The 17,800-nt window shown below is 48.7% G+C and overlaps 1 protein-coding gene across 1 annotated transcript; it reads left to right on the top strand.

Moving 5' to 3' along the window:
• The first annotated feature begins 476 nt into the window (after nucleotides 1-476).
• LOC126474682 (uncharacterized) lies at nucleotides 477-10,334 on the top strand. The gene is made up of 2 exons (XM_050102161.1): nucleotides 477-481; nucleotides 9,215-10,334. The coding sequence occupies exons 1-2, from the start codon at nucleotides 477-479 to the stop codon at nucleotides 10,332-10,334; spliced, it is 1,125 nt and encodes a 374-aa protein (XP_049958118.1).
• Nucleotides 10,335-17,800: the final 7,466 nt, after the last annotated feature.

Here is a 17,800-nt window from a genome sequence, read left to right as displayed (position 1 = left end):
ACAGAATCTGACATCATCCAGTTATTCATCCTCAGATGTTTAGAGATGAGGCATGGAAAAGTTATTTGATTGTTATAATACTAAAAAACACATAAAATTAACGAAACCTTGTTTCCACATTTAGTCTTGTGTATGAAGTTGCACACGTCAGGTTATGTGAGGGATGGTCGTTGAAGAAAAGTATGATCGCGAAGGGGACGGGAGGAAGATGTTCAAGGTATGGGTGGAGGTATGATGTACACTGTTTTGTGGCGCAGTAAAAGTTTAAAGAAATGTCACGCACTTTTTACAGCTGCTCGTAATGAGTATCGGTTATCCCTAAAAGTTTTACGCGTATTTCAGACAATGGAGGAGATGGGGTGGAATAACTGCTGTAGTAAAAGGAGATTAATAGAACTTACAAGCCCATCTTTATACCAACATAAATCATTTCTCAGAAGCAAGGTGAAATAAAGACAAGACAATTAAATAGTAACATGGAGTATGTCGATATGAACACTTTATTACTAATATAGACAATGTACCACTGAATTATAACAGAGAAGGAGAAATTTTGTATACGTAATTTTAGATGGCAGCATGATTACCGTACCACCACTTGGTAATTGTTTTGAAACTTGGAGTAGCTCAAGTACCTGAAATGATTTCGTTAAATAAAACCCATATGTTTATATACTTAGTGAACGACTTTTTGTTACCATTCGAGAAATATTTTCGTTAACCCTTGTGTAAACTGCCACACTGCTGCTCCGTGAAAGCGGATAAGATAATTACCCTCCATATTTTGTGTGCAACACCAAGACTTTTACACTATATGTTTTCGCATGTTCCACTTAGATGTGATACACAAATAAATGAGGCAGAAATCATGTCTATTATGATGAACTAAATTGTACATTAAGTCTATATGATCTGCTTTCATTTAGAATCTGATTTAAAAGCGGGGTCTGATGTGTGTTATTAGTGGGATATCTAACTTTTTGTCTGCTTAATCTGCTGTTGTAACAGTTCTGCTGTGTCTATACAGTCATATTTAACCAGTGTTTTTCTGCGTAAAGCAATGTGATTAATTGTTTCAAATCGTGTACCACAATTAAAAAATTTGGAATTTCACAGGTGAGATTTTGACAGATTTTTATTGGGACCACCACAAACTGATCGTCCACATCCTTCGTAACAAAATCTTATACGGCCATAATAATGCTGAAAAACCAGTTCCAGTTGGTAGTTTCGTAGTCCATCATTCCTCATTTGCTGCTGTGTGCATGTGAAAGAATAAAGAGCGTATGGTTGTTTGCAGAAAGCATATTTAGTGTCTGTGTATGAAACTGTTTCTAAAATATTCGAAGCTGTTACATGTTCCTGAAATAACGGCAGTATTATGAAGTAGGTTTGTCTATTTCCGTTCATTAAAATGTTAGATTTCCATGCAGTTTACAACATGCTGTACAACGACGATGTCAACTTATTACTTCTGTTCATACGTAATAATTGCGTACAGCGTTTCGACTCTTACTAAGAATACATTTACAGCTGAGTTCAGTATGTCAGACATTGATGTAACCTGATGACGCTCAATTTCAAACTCAAACCACTTTACTAGTAAAGATCATTTCGTGTCAACAGCTGAGTGATGCAATCATTTCATTAAAAAGATATTTATCACCTACCCACTACCCATTAAAACTATTAAATAGTGCGAAAATGCAATATACTTTTTTGCATAATGCTGCAAATCGTCCTGCCCTCTGCCACTCTTATTCTCCACAGAAAAGTTCTTTATGTTCGAGGTTTGGTCATATGGGGTTTGTATTTAGGAACTGTTGTTCTTGGGAGATGTTGCAGGGTCAGTTTCTGCGCCTTAGGCCAGTGGATTGTTCCAAAGATATAAAGCACGCCAGAGTAACAAATTATATTAATACACTCCTGGAAATTGAAATAAGAACACCGTGAATTCATTGTCCCAGGAAGGGGAAACTTTATTGACACATTCCTGGGGTCAGATACATCACATGATCACACTGACAGAACCACAGGCACATAGACACAGGCAACAGAGCATGCACAATGTCGGCACTAGTGCAGTGTATATCCACCTTTCGCAGCAATGCAGGCTGCTATTCCCCCATGGAGACGATCATAGAGATGCTGGATGTAGTCCTGTGGAACGGCTTGCCATGCCATTTCCACCTGGCGCCTCAGTTGGACCAGCGTTCGTGCTGGACGTGCAGACCGCGTGAGACGACGCTTCATCCAGTCCCAAACATGCTCAATGGGGGACAGATCCGGAGATCTTGCTGGCCGTGGTAGTTGACTTACACCTTCTAGAGCACGTTGGGTGGCACGGGATACATGCGGACGTGCATTGTCCTGTTGGAACAGCAAGTTCCCTTGTCGGTCTAGGAATGGTAGAACGATGGGTTCGATGACGGTTTGGATGTACCGTGCACTATTCAGTGTCCCCTCGACGATCACCAGTGGTGTACGGCCAGTGTAGGAGATCGCTCCCCACACCATGATGCCGGGTGTTGGCCCTGTGTGCCTCGGTTGTATGCAGTCCTGATTGTGGCGCTCACCTGCACGGCGCCAAACACGCATACAACCATCATTGGCACCAAGGCAGAAGCGACTCTCATCGCTGAAGACGACACGTCTCCATTCGTCCCTCCATTCACGCCTGTCGCGACGCCACTGGAGGCGGACTGCACGATGTTGGGGCGTGAGCGGAAGACGGCCTAACGGTGTGCGGGACCGTAGCCCAGCTTCATGGAGACGGTTGCGAATGGTCCTCGCCGATACCCCAGGAGCAACAGTGTCCCTAATTTGCTGGGAAGTGGCGGTGCGGTCCCCTACGGCATGCTACCAGTGTTAAAGACTGCGATGGAGCTCCGTATGCCACGGCAAACTGGCTGACACTGACGGCGGCGGTGCACAAATGCTGCGCAGCTAGCGCCATTCGACGGCCAACACCGCGGTTCCTGGTGTGTCCGCTGTGCCGTGCGTGTGATCATTGCTTGTACAGCCCTCTCGCAGTGTCCGGAGCAAGTATGGTGGGTCTGACACACCGGTGTCAATGTGTTCTTTTTTCTATTTCCAGGAGTGTAGCTTCAAAGGTAAGTAGAATTTATCCCGTTCGTTTGCAGAGCAGGTAAAACTAGTTTCTGGATTATTTTGATGGGTTTATTTTTTTATCAACTCTTCATTGGTTCCAAGTTCCTTCTCGTTTCTATCTGTACAGATTACTATCAACCACTGGTAAATACACTTTTATCAGCAACCAGATCAGAGGCACCTATCCAATAGCCGATAGAATCTTTCTCTGACTTATGCTGTCAGCAATACATCATGGCATGGACTCCATGAGACACGTGAGGCACATCTCTGTAAAGGTCTGCAAGGGTTCTTTGGGCAAGCGAGAAGCAGAAAATCATCTCTCCATTGCATTCCAATCGCAGCACTTAGAGTTAGCCCATTATTGACTAATGGCGTGGCAGCGTGGCAGACATCACCGACCCCACTACTAGCCACAACAGCCAGTTCTGCCTCAGAATGGGGAGTGTGGGATTTGTTGTCAGGAACCCTTACAATATCACGGTGAGTGCAGAGTCAAGAATACTACATGGCCAGCAGAATGCTAGCCTAGCTGACGCAGTGCTGCAGTCAGAGCGGCGGTCCAGAAATTTATGATTGGCCTTTCATGTGATGCAGGCAGCTCCAAGTGGCTGCCAAGAATGAGGAAACGCCTCGCTTTGGACCCAAAACTCTTGGAGTTGGATGGAGTGTCTGGCGATGACACCAAAGGAGAGGTCTCCTCTCTATGGAACGACTCTGGGACCGAGGAACATCCAGTCTTTCTGGTGGCTCATAGACCAGCGTAGATATCTGAGGCATTCTCTGAGCAGTCATGTTCCAGGATGTGCCAGACTAGGGCAAGCAGTCGGTGTCGTTTCCGTTGTGACATTTATGAACCAAAGCAGCAATACCACCCATGAGGAAGAAGTCTGTCCCAATTACACATCTAAACAATTGCTTATCTAGCTGTACTCCTTCATCCCCATATATATGTGAACGACCTCAATTCCTATCCGAAACAGGAAGCTGAACTGACAATGTTTGGTGATGATACAAGCATCATTATTAATCCGGTAAAAGAAACTCCAACTGACAATGATACAAATAATGTCTCTGGAAAAGTCATTAATTGGTTTTCTGCAAATGGGCTTGCTCTAAACTTCGAAAAAACACAGTACATACAATTTTCTGCTGTGAAAAGTACAGTTCCTTCAATAAACATAACATATTAACAGAAGTCAGTAGAGCATACTAAGTTTTTGGGTGTACACATAGATGAGAATCTTAATTGGAAAGTTCATATTTTGGATCTTCTAAAGCGACTAGGGTCAGCAACTTTTGCAATCAGAATAATTGCCAATTTTGTGGATATAGAAATTCGTAAGTTAACATACTTTGCATACTTTCACTCTCTGATGTCATACGGAATAATATTTTGGGGTAATTCAAAATTTAGACAAAAAGTATTCACTGCTCAAAAGAAAGTGGTTAGAATAATGTGTGGGGTTCACAGTCAGACATCTTCTAGGCATGTTTTTAAAAGATTGGGAATTCTTGCAACAGCCTCACAGTACATTTACTCACTAATGAAATTTGTTTTCAACAACATGGACCAGTTTAAAAACAACAGAGACATTCATGATTATAATACCAGAAGAAAGAAAGACTTACACTATCCTTTACTCAACCTATCTTTGGCACAGAAAGGAGTAAAATAGGCTGCTATAAACATTTTCGACAAATTATCACATGAAATAAAATGTATGACAGACAGCAGTAATAGCTTAAAAAATAAATTGAAGTCATATCTCCTTGACAACTCCTTCTATACCATAGATGAATTCTTGAATAGGAATAAACAAATCGATAAATATAGTATATGCATTTTGTGCCACTTAAGGGAATGGGGTAAATAATAGAAATATTAATCCTTAACTCTGTATTGTAATATATATATATATATATATATATATATATATATAATGTAATATAATATATATAATGTAATATATATATATATATATATATATATATATATATATATATATTGCCGATGACATTGTAATTCTGTCAGAGACAGCAAAGGACTTGGAAGAGCAGTTGAACGCAATGGATAGTGTCTTGAAAGGAGGATATAAGATGAAAATCAACAAAAGCAAAACGAGGATAATGGAATGTAGTCGAATTAAGTCGGGTGATGCTGAGGGGATTACATTAGGAAATGAGACACTTAAAGTAGCAAAGGAGTTTTGCTATTTGGGGAGCAAAATAACTAATGATGGCCGAAATAGAGAGGATATAAAATGTAGACTGGCAATGGCAAGGAAAGCGTTTCTGAAGAAGAGAAATTTGTTAACATCGAGTATAGATTTAAGTGTCAGAAAGTCGTTTCTGAAAGTATTTGTATGGAGTATAGCCATGTATGGAAGTGAAACATGGACGATAAATAGTTTGGACAAGAAGAGAACAGAAGCTTTTGAAATGTGCGTGCTACAGAAGAATGCTGAAGATTAGATGGGTAGATCACATAACTAATGAGGAGGTATTGAATAGGATTAGGGAGGAGAGAAATTTGTGGCACAACATGACTAGAAGAAGGGATCGATTGGTAGGACATGTTCTGAAGCATCAAGGGATCACCAATTTAGTATTGGAGGGCAGCGTGGAGGGTAAAAATCATAGAGGGAGACCAAGAGATGAATACACTAAACAGATTCAGAAGGATGTAGGTTGCAGTAGTTACTGGGAGATGAAGAAGCTTGCACAGGATAGAGTAGCATGGAGAGCTGCAATAAACCAGTCTCAGGACTGAAGACAACAACAATATATATATACACTCCTGGAAATGGAAAAAAGAACACATTGACACCGGTGTGTCAGACCGACCATACTTGCTCCGGACACTGCGAGAGGGCTGTACAAGCAATGATCACACGCACGGCACAGCGGACACACCAGGAACCGCGGTGTTGGCCGTCGAATGGCACTAGCTGCGCAGCATTTGTGCACCGCCGCCGTCAGTGTCAGCCAGTTTTCCGTGGCATACGGAGCTCCATCGCAGTCTTTAACACTGGTAGCATGCCGCGACAGCGTGGACGTGAACCGTATGTGCAGTTGACGGACTTTGAGCGAGGGCGTATAGTGGGCATGCGGGAGGCCGGGTGGACGTACCGCCGAATTGCTCAACACGTGGGGCGTGAGGTCTCCACAGTACATCGATGTTGTCGCCAGTGGTCGGCGGAAGGTGCACGTGCCCGTCGACCTGGGACCAGACCGCAGCGACGCACGGATGCACGCCAAGACCGTAGGATCCTACGCAGTGCCGTAGGGGACCGCACCGCCACTTCCCAGCAAATTAGGAACACTGTTGCTCCTGGGGTATCGGCGAGGACCATTCGCAACCGTCTCCATGAAGCTGGGCTACGGTCCCGCACACCATTAGGCCGTCTTCCGCTCACGCCCCAACATCGTGCTGCCCGCCTCCAGTGGTGTCGCGACAGGCGTGAATGGAGGGACGAATGGAGACGTGTCGTCTTCAGCGATGAGAGTCGCTTCTGCCTTGGTGCCAATGATGGTTGTATGCGTGTTTGGCGCCGTGCAGGTGAGCGCCACAATCAGGACTGCACACGACCGAGGCACACAGGGCCAACACCCGGCATCATGGTGTGGGGAGCGATCTCCTACACTGGCCGTACACCACTGGTGATCGTCGAGGGGACACTGAATAGTGCACGGTACATCCAAACCGTCATCGAACCTATCGTTCTACCATTCCTAGACCGGCAAGGGAACTTGCTGTTCCAACAGGACAATGCACGTCCGCATGTATCCTGTGCCACCCAACGTGCTCTAGAAGGTGTAAGTCAACTACCCTGGCCAGCAAGATCTCCGGATCTGTCCCCCATTGAGCATGTCTGGGACTGGATGAAGCGTCGTCTCACGCGGTCTGCACGTCCAGCACGAACGCTGGTCCAACTGAGGCGCCAGGTGGAAATGGCATGGCAAGCCGTCCCACAGGACTACATCCAGCATCTCTATGATCGTCTCCATGGGGGAATAGCAGCCTGCATTGCTGCGAAAGGTGGATATACACTGCACTAGTGCCGACATTGTGCATGCTCTGTTGCCTGTGTCTATGTGCCTGTGGTTCTGTCAGTGTGATCATGTGATGTATCTGACCCCAGGAATGTGTCAATAAAGTTTCCCCTTCCTGGGACAATGAATTCACGGTGTTCTTATTTCAATTTCCAGGAGTGTATTAAAAACTCTTGTTTCATATGTGCATTTCTTGTGCACTTGACACGTTCCACATCATAACGGCTACCGTACCGTGCGATTGATCAATGGAACAAGCAACCAAATAACTAACAAACTAACTAACTATCTCTGCGTTGTAACAGTCTTCCTAGTCTCACCAACTTAGGTGCCACGGTCTGAACGATCGTCCATCATTATTCCATCCTCTACCAGATTTCCACCACCATGAAACTGACTGACCTGTGTGACACTGTTCTCATGATTACACTCGTTACGAAATTCGGTATTTTGATGTGTCTGACGGTAATGACCTACGTAACAGCATCCAAAAGGCGTTTTTGTGGTATTTATGTTGTAAACTCCACTGGGAGAAAGTGTAACAACGACAGAGCCATTACAGATGTAATTTGTTTTCGTTGCAGCTCGCATCTATTCGAAGAAGAAATTATAGTTCTCCTACCCACGTTTTGTGGCGCTAAACATGACATACTTACGGTGAAAAATAAGATAAAGATTTATTATAAGCATCAGTAAAGTACTCAAATAGAGGTCTTTGCAGAATGTCAGTGCAACACAAGCTTCTCGGGTTTCCTCAAGCGTCAGTCTGTAGTGTGAGATGGTAGGAGGGAGTAAGCCTTCGGAAACGTCGCGGGCGCACTGCAGAATGACACTACAAGAAGCCCGAGAACGTTTTATTGCATCAGACAGTGCTGACAAAAAATGTTGTATCATACACACGGTTTGCGTTGTGTGCGCGTTTTTACAGAAGAACATCTTTCTGTTTATCCTTTCTGCTACAGACAGCGCCTCGTTATCGATAGCGACGATGTTTACTTGCTCCCATAGCGGGCAGCGAGACACTGCAGTGTGCCGGAGACACGACCCCTCCGCCAGTCACGCCAAGTGGCCTCCAGAGTGGGATAGAGCTGCCTGCACAGCGACAGCAAGCCATTGTTGTATTCAGTAGCCATGTTAACAATATACAGGCCGGCAGTGCTCTTGTTAATGACTTACACTGTACACTTGGACAATGTTTGGCGTCTGACCAGGCTGGATTTTTCATAACAGTAAGACAGACTTGGGCTTTATTCATTGGCTTGCAGTACCTCACCGTGTTCATTCTTTGCGTTACCATAGTGTCTTATTTATGTCAGATAAAAGGGTATCTCTGTCTGCATAAAATTTTGCAATACTATGTGAAGGAGCCAGCCATTGTGGCCGAGCGGTTCTAGGCGCTTCAGTTCGGAACCACGCGGCTGCTATGGTCGCAGGTTCGAATCCTGCCTCAAATATGGTTGTGTGTGATATCCTTAGGTTAGTTAGGTTTAAGTAGTTCTAAGTTCTAGGGGACTGATGACCTCAGATGTTAAGTGCCATAGTGCTCAGAGCCATTTGAACCATTTATGAACCATGTGAAGGCTACTGTCTGCAGAGACGAACAATATGGCGTCTGAATCATGTGCAGTTTCCAGAGTGCCATGTGGATGATGCAGCCTGGCGTCACGACGTCAGAAACTGCTATCTCCTGAGCTATTCCCCAACACATCGAGTGATCAAAAAGTCAGTATAAATTTGAAAACTTAATAAACCACGGAATAATGTAGATAGAGAGGTAAAAATTAACACAAATCCTGGGAATGACATGGGGTTTGTTTAGAACAAAAAAAATTTCACAAAATGTCCTATAGATGGCGCTGGACAGCAAAACGCAGTGACTGCACATGACAATCGTGTATAAAAGGAGCTGTAATGAGAGAGAGAATCATCTCCGGCAGTACCTCGTAACGAGTACCACCCTTCAATAGTGGCATTCGCCTCTCATCAAAGTATTAGGGCTTTTTTAAGTCCAGCCAGCCAGTAGCAGCAGCAGCAGTACGGCCAGCAGCAGCCCAGCCAGCAGCGGCCCAGCCAGCCAGCAGCGGTCCAGCCAGACTGCAGCGGTCCAACCAGCCAGCAATGGTCCAGCCAGCCGGCAGTGGTCCAGCCAGCCGGCAGTGGTCCAGCCAGCCAGCAGCGGTCCAGCCAGCAAGCAGCATTCCAACCAGCCAGCAGCAGTCCAGCCAGCCATCAGCTGTCCAGCCACCTGGCAGTGGACCAGTCAGCGTGCAGTGGTCCAGCAAGCCAGCAGCGGTCCAGCTAGCCATCAGCTGTCCAGCCAGCTGGCAGTGGTCCAGCCAGCTGGCAGCAGTCCAGCCAGCCTGCAGCGGTCCAACCAGCCAGCAACAGTCCAGCGAGCTGGCAGCGGTCCAGCCAGCTGGCAGCGGTCCAGCCAGCCAACAGAAGTCCAGCCAGCAAGCAGCGATCCAGCCAGCCAGCAGGGGTCCAGCCAGCCAGCAGTGGTCCAGCCAGTCATCAGCTGTCCAGCCAGCTGGCAGTGGTCCAGTCAGTGTGCAGTGGTCCAGCCAGCAAGCAGCAGTCCAGCCAGCCAGCAGCAGTCCAGCCAGCCATCAGCTGTCCAGCCAGCTGGCACCGGCCCAGTCAGCCATCAGCGATCGAGCCAGTCTGCAGCGGTCCAACCAGCCAGCACCGGACCAGCCAGCCGGCAGCGGTCCAGCCAGCTGGCAACGGTCCAGCCAGGCAGCAGCGGTCCAGCCAGCCGGCAGTGGTTCAGCCAGCGTGCAGTGATCCAGCCAGCCAGCAGCGGTCCAGCCAGCTGGCAGCGGTCCAGCCAGCCATCAGCTGTCCAGCCAGCCGGCAGTGGTCCAGCCAGCGTGCAGCAGTCCATCCAGCCAGCAGCGGTCCAGCCAGCTGGCAGTGGTCCAGCCAGCCAGCAGCGGTCCAGCCAGCATGCAGCGATCCAGCCAGCCAGCAGCGGTCCAGCCAGCCGGCAGCGGTCCAGCCAGCTATCAGCTGTCCAGCCAGACGGGAGCAGTCCAGCCAGCCTGCAGCGGTCCAGCCAGCCGGCAGTGGTCCAGCCAGACAGCAGCGGTCCAGTCAGGCAGCAGCAGTCCAGCCAGCCAGCAGCATTACAGCCAGCAGCAGCAGCAGGAGCAACGGCGGTATAGTCCGCGGCAGCAACAGCTCCGGCGTTCCTGCCAGCCAGCATTCCTGTCAGCGTTCCTGCCAGTGTTCCTGCCCACGTTCCAGCCAGCCGGCCAGCGTTCCTGCCAGCGTTCCTGCCTGCGGTCGTCACCTGCCAGCACAAGCGGAGCGGGGCTTTGGCCCCATTTTGCATTCCACCGGTCCTGGTCTGTCTTCATCTGTCTTCGTCCATCCCCTGTTTTCTTCTGTACTTTTCGTCCTGTCCTGTCTTTGTTCCTCCTTGTTGTCATGTCAACTCCCACCACCACTACCACTAGCACCACCACCACAATATTATATACTTCTCCATCCACCGCCACCACTACCATTAGCCCAGTCGCCCCCCCTCATTCCATCCCTCCACTTCTCACTCTCACTTCGCCCTCGCTCTTTGTCGCCCCCTCCCCAGCTTCTTCCTCCCGCACCTCCACCTCTGATCTGTTCCCTCCCCTCCCTCAGCCTGTTACTGCAGCTACCGCTGGGGTGGTGGCCCAGAGGGGCCACGGCTTATGCCCCGCTCTCGTCCTCGCCATCACCATCGCCGTCATCTACATCATCGCCATCCCCATCTCCGGCGCCAGCTCCAGCGTCCACGCCGGGACCTACCACTTCCTGCCGCCTTCCTGTGTCGCCCACCGACCCTCACCGCCGCAATAACTCGGCTTAGACCGACGATCATGGAGGAGGAGGTGTTGGCGGAACTCAAGGCACACCCCTCACTGGAAATACGGGCAGTCTGCCGCATCTTTCTGCCTTAATGCGGGTGTTCTCGGAGCATGCTCCTCCTGAAGGAGGGTGCCCTCCTATTCCACATCCCCCCCCACCACTGAGGACATCATCAGGTTCCTCACTATCGTCCTCCAAAATGTCCACCATTTCCAGTGCCCCCACACCCTCCAGCAGATATCCCTCGCTGTCCGTTCCATCTTTCACCTCAATATGTATGCCACCTACTCCCATAATCATGCCCATTTCACCTTCTCCCGTCTTGACACCCTCGATTAATTCCCTGTCATGGTGCGACAGCACCGTATCTTGTTCAACAACATCCATTCCCTTCCCGCCAACAAGAACCTCTTCCTGCATGCCTTCCTCCTCAATGAAACCTTTCTTCAGCTCCAACACACTGTCCACACCTTGCCCTACCTCCTTCACCACTCCAATAATCCCCTCCCGATAGCACACGGCGGAGTAATCATTGGCCACCACTGCCAGGTCCCTGTTCGGCTCCAACCCTCTCCTTCCTGACCCCACAGAACACCTGATCCTTAGTCTCTTCTTCCCTGGCCTTACCATCACCTGCGCCACCATCTACGTCCACCCCAACGCCCCTATTTCTTTTGACTTCCTCTCCCACATTTACCGTAGCTTCTCCTCTTACGTGATCGCCGCCAACCTTAACATCCATAGTCGTTCCGTCGCCCAGTTACGGCGTTGCCATCGGTTCCTCTCCCCCTCCACGGCGACCTCGTCCCCATTCCCCAGCCAACCCAACCTGAATCCAAATCCACTCCCGATGTCATCCTCTCCTCCCCCAACCTCCATGGCCGCATAGCAGTGGATGTCCTGGACCCCATTGGTGCTGACCATCTCCCTGTCCTCCTCACCGTTTCAGACAATCGTCACCGCCCTCCTGACCCTCGCACTGACCTTCCCCTCAAATACATCCATGATTATTCCGGTGCTGACTGGAATGCCTACCATGATACCCTCTCTACCCAGGTCGATAGCCACCCCCTCACCTACCACAACCCTGATGATATTTCCTGTGCCGCCTCCTTTCTCCAGCAGACCTTGTCTGAGGCCGTGGAGGCCCACATCCCTTCTGTCGCCATCCACCCCCACCATCCTACTTTACCCCCACAGGCCGTCGTCCTTCTCCATGAATCCCGCCATCTCTACCGCGCCTTCCTCCACACGCGTAACCAGGACACACTACGATGCCACTGGCAACTACAATGACACATCAGAAACATGCTCGCGGCTAAGAAACGCCGGGACTGGCGACAGACATGCACCCGTCTTAATGCTACACTTACTAACAACTCGTCCAAGTACTGGTCAGCCTTCGGCTGCCATACCGGATCTAAGCCCCCTCCCTACTACCCTCTCCTTAATGATGATCAATCCTCCCCTGACAACCTTAGTAAGGCCAATCACTTTGCCTCCTTCCTTTCTGATGTCTTTACCATCCCCGACGATCCCCAGTTCGATTACTCCCTCTTTCCGGATGTCTGCGATCGAACTGACACCTCTGACCCTCCCCTCGCCTCTGGTTTCCAGTACTTGGACAACATTGTACACACTGAACTCAATGCCCCCATCACTACTCAGGATCTCATCACTACACTCCGCACGAAACTCAACACCGCTCCTACTTACGATCGTGTCACCAATCGCCACCTCCGTGAAGCTCCTGCCTCCTTCCTCTCCAGTCTGGCCAGGCTCTATAATGTGGTCCTGTCCATCAGCTACTACCCCGATCTGTGGAAAACCTCCCACATCCTGATGTTCCTCAAACCTGACAAACTGGCGTCCGCTGTCTCCTCCTACTGTCCCATCAGCCTTACCTCGGTCTTCAGCAAGGTCCTGGAATCCATCCTTACCCAATGCATCCCCAAGCATCTCCGCCAGCACCGCCTCCTTCGCGTTACCCAGTGTGGCTTTCAGCCGTCCTTCTCTACTGATGACATTCTCCTTCACCTCACTGATCTCCTCTCTGAACAACTTAATTCCTGTCGCTCCACTATCTTCCTCTCCCTCGACCTCGAACGAGCCTATGTGTGTGTGTGGCATTCAGGTCTTCTCTTCAAGCTCCAAACCTTCGCCCTTCCTATTAACTACGTCTGTCTGATCGGGTCCTTTCTTTCCCAACGTCCTTCCTACGTCACCATCCATAACACGGATTCCTAAAACTTCTTTCCCCCCGCCAGTGTGCACCAAGGTTCCGTCCTTTCCCCTCTTCTGTACCTTTTGTATACGGCGGATATGCCGCCACCTTCACCCCCCATCCACCTTCTCCAGTACGCCGATGACACCACCTTCCTTGTCCTCGCCCCAACCCTTCAGCACTCCCAACACCTTCTCCAGTCCCATCTTGACCAATTCACCACATGGTGCAACCAGTGGTTGCTTAAGGTCAATCCTTCCAAAACCCAGGCGATCATCGTAGGCAAAACCACTCCTTCCTTCCATCTCCTCGATTTCTGTCACCGTCTATGGCCGTCCTATCACCCTCACCCCCACCCTTAAGTACCTTGGCGTCACCCTTGATCGTCGCCTCTCCTGGACCCCCCACCTCTGGACAATCCAAGCCAAGGCACTCTCCCGGCCCCATCTTCTCAAGCTCCTTTCTGGCTGCACATGGTGTCTGGACCCTTCCACCATCCTCCATACCTATAAATCCCTCATCTGCCCTATCCTTTGCTATGCCCACCCTGCCTGGATCTCCACTCCCCCTACCTTTTACAAATCCCTTCTGATCCTAGAACGCCATGCTCTTTGCCTTGCCTATCACATCCGTCTCCCCTCCCCCACATGGATGCTGTACGACCTTATTCCGTTCCCCCACCTCCTCCTTTTCCTCGGACAGATATGGATCCTCTACACCTCCTCTAGACCTCCTCTAGACGAATGTTGAAAATTAGGTGGACTGATAAGGTAAGGAATGAGGAGGTTCTACGCAGAGGAAAGAGGAAAGGAATATGTGGAAAACACTGATAAGGAGAAGGACAGGATGATAGGACATCTGATAAGACATGAGGGAATGACTTCCATGGTACTAGAGGGAGCTGTAGAGGGCAAAAACAGTAGAGGAAGACAGAGATTGGAATATGTCAAGCAAATAATTGAGGACGTAGGTTGCAAGTGCTACTCTGAGATGAAGAGGCTAGCACAGGAAAGGAATTCGTGGTGGGCCGCATCAAACCAGTCAGTAGACTGATGACCAAAAAAAAAATATACCTCCTGCAAACTCGACCCTCCTCAACTGCTTGTCTCTCCCATCCTCTCCCGCCCCTGTCTGCTGCCGTGCCTGTATTTCCACGTCCCACCTGCTCTCCACTCTCCATACCCTCTCCCAAGGTGGCTTCCGCCAGCTCCCCCTTCCTGATGATGCCTCCTCCCCTCCATCTACCCCTCCTTTGATACTCCCTCCCTCTTCCTGTGTTTGTTCCTATGGGCACCCTCTCTCCCTTCTCTCCACTTTCCATCCCTCCTCCCTTTTCCCCCCTCCCCCTTGCTTCCCCTACCCCCATACCTTCATTCCTCCCCCCATCTCCTCTGCCCTTGTCATCTATGCTCTCCCCTCTCCCTCCCCCACCACCTTCTTCCCCTCTTGGCAGGTCCACAGACTCGCACACATGAAATGGACATTCGCGCGCTGGAGATCATCGCCATCAGTTTCTCGTGTGTGTGCCGTCGTATTTGTGTTTAGTGTTTTTCGCAGTCACGCGCCTTCGTTCACCTGTACCGTCTAGTCATCAGTGTTTGTGCGCAGTGCCGAAAGTTTTTCGTGTTTTTTCGTCGAGTGTGAACGGCTTCGCGATTTTAATTTTTTGTTTCTACTGTTTTTAACTACCAATCTGTTACCTTGTTCTCTACATTGCCTCCTTTATTGAAATGCTTGTGGCTGAAGAGCGGAGTAGACTTATCCAGCCGGCCGAAGTGGCCGTGCGGTTAAAGGCGCTGCAGTCTGGAACCGCAAGACCGCTACGGTCGCAGGTTCGAATCCTGCCTCGGGCATGGATGTTTGTGATGTCCTTAGGTTAGTTAGGTTTAACTAGTTCTAAGTTCTAGGGGACTAATGACCTCAGCAGTTGAGTCCCATAGTGCTCAGAGCCATTTGAACCATTTAGACTTATCCGCTGCCAGCCCACCTTTGTAGAGGTGCAAAATAAAGAAGAAAAAGAGAGAGAATCAGATGCGCCAGCAGTCCCAGCATGTTGACGTTACCTGAAAAGGCGCTTTTAGTGAAGCTGTATTATCAGAATGGGGAATGTGCTAGTTCAGCGTTACAATCCTATCGCCAGAGGAAGGGGATTCGAACGGGTAAAGGTCCGTTGACAAACGCAGCTGTGGTGAGAATGATTTCGAAGTTCGAAGCCACGGGTTGTTTAGACGATAGACCCCGTAGTGGCCGACCGAGCACAAGGCGTAATGCTGCTGAGACAGTTCAGGAAGAAATGGAGACTGTAGCGGGTTCGTCTACTCACGGGGAAGTCAGCGCTCGTGCAGCCGCACGTCGCCCCGGCATTCCATACACTACTGTTTGGTTGGCACTGAGGCGTACCCTCCGATGCTATCCGTACAAAATCCATCGGCATCATGAACTGTTACCTGGCGATTTAGTGAAGCGGAGGGCATTTGCAGTGTGGGCGTTTCAAAAGATGGCAGAAGATGACGATTGGTTGAGTAACGTGTTGTGGACCGACGAAGCTCATTTCACGCTCCGAGGGTCTGTCAACGCCCACAACTGCAGAATTTGGGCTACCGAAAATCCTAGAACTGTCGTGGAAACTCCACTGCACGACGAGAAAGTCACGGTATGGGTTGGATTTACCACATCTACCGTTATCGGGCCTTTTTTCTTCGAGGAAAAGCGTGATTTTGGTTTTGTAACTGCAACCGTGACGGGTGAGAGGTAAGCCGATATGTTACAGAATCGCATCATCCCCAGCCTGGCTGATAAACACCTGCTGGAACGTACGATGATTATGCAGGATGGCGCTCCACCCCATATTGCTAAACGCGTGAAAGATCTCTTGCGCGCGTCGTTTGATGATGATCGTGTGCTCAGCCGCCACTTTCGTTATGCTTGGCCTCCCAGATCCCCAGACCTCAGTCCGTGCGATTATTGGCTTTGGGGTTACCTGAAGTCGTAAGTGTATCGTGATCGACCGACATCTCTAGGGATGCTGAAAGACAACATCCGACGCCAATGCCTCACCATATTTCCAGACATGCTTTACAGTGCTGTTCACAACATTATTCCTCGACTACAGCTATTGTTGAGGGATGATGGTGGACATATTGAGCATTTACTGTAAAGAACATCATCTTTGCTTTGTCTTACTTTGTTATGCTAATTATTGCTATTCTGAACAGATGAAGCGCCATCTATCAGACAGTTTTTGAACATTTGTATTTTTTTGGTTCTAATAAAACCCCATGTCATTCCAAGTGTGTCAATTTGTACCTCTCTATGTACATTATTCCGTGATTTATTCAGTTTTCAAATTTATACTGACTTTTTGATCACCCGGTATATAGCAACATGAAATTCACGTGGCTGCGATTGTCTGAAACAAGTGACACAGACCTTCCCCTGTTTCTTGAGGCCCAAAGGTTGTGTTGGTAGCGGCTGTCTTAGAGAGGGGTTCACAGTAAACGAACGTATCGATAGCGGCTCTCGTCAGTTGTTACAAATATCATTAAAAACAACATAGTCGTTGGCTGATCAATTGGGCGGTAACATAAAATTTGTCAAAAGTAATTAAAGTGCAAAATGTACTTAAACTGTAATCTGCCTACAACTGCAGACTGGGAGCGATATCTACTGTTGTGCAACATATTAAGTGTACAGTGTACTGTGATGTGAATAACCAACGGAATCATTAAACGGCACCCCTTAAAAAAGTCAAAATGTGTGTTCTTTACTGCAGTTCAATTAGTTAAGTTTTCCTCCAATTACAGCACTGTGTCCGTCACTTAGGTACGAGGCCACACCCAGCACTTCCACTGCAGTGAACGAACATCTGTGGACACGACGGGTTAGTGGAAATAAGAAAAACCGCGAGATGTGACAGATTTGTACATCTCTAACTACAACCTCGCGTGTACGGTCGCTCTACCACCAATGAAGGCCAGGACACGATTTGCCAATGCAAGGAGAGTGTTGTAGCAGACAGCCAGTAGTTTGTTGTACGCTAAATTCTCAGTCTCTACCAAATATACATCTTGGGTTTTTGTTCAGACAAAAGGAGTGAAAACACCGTTACAAAACTTTTGACGGTAATCGTTCCTATAGCCACGCGTATAATGGAGGTAGCAAAAAACCTGCGTTCTCAGGTCAGTTGAGTTTAGCGAGTCGTCATTCGTGAATGGGAGAAAGCGGCTTGTGTACACTGTTCAATCGGTCACCATGTATAGAAGGGCATTGCAAGCCCATTTCATGTCCACACTGCCACTTTATAGCAAGAAGGGTTGTCGGTACTGGACGTTGGTCACCAATTTGGATTAACCACAGTGATGTTATTCATGCATTCAGTCATTATTTTGCTACGCAGTTGCGTGCTGCCTTTGTGGAGGCACGCTTCGAGCTCAGTTCAACCCATTATCACTTTGGCCTCTAGCCGTCCACTACAAAGAACAATACGAAATACCCACCCATTTCATGAATAGGTTTCTCTAGGAGGCAGAAATCAGCTGAATGGAATGGCCTAGTAGATCC

Source organism: Schistocerca serialis, chromosome 4 (genome assembly GCF_023864345.2).
Source record: "Schistocerca serialis cubense isolate TAMUIC-IGC-003099 chromosome 4, iqSchSeri2.2, whole genome shotgun sequence".
Classification (NCBI taxonomy): domain Eukaryota; kingdom Metazoa; phylum Arthropoda; class Insecta; order Orthoptera; family Acrididae; genus Schistocerca; species Schistocerca serialis.
This window is presented reverse-complemented; position numbering and strand designations above follow the sequence as displayed.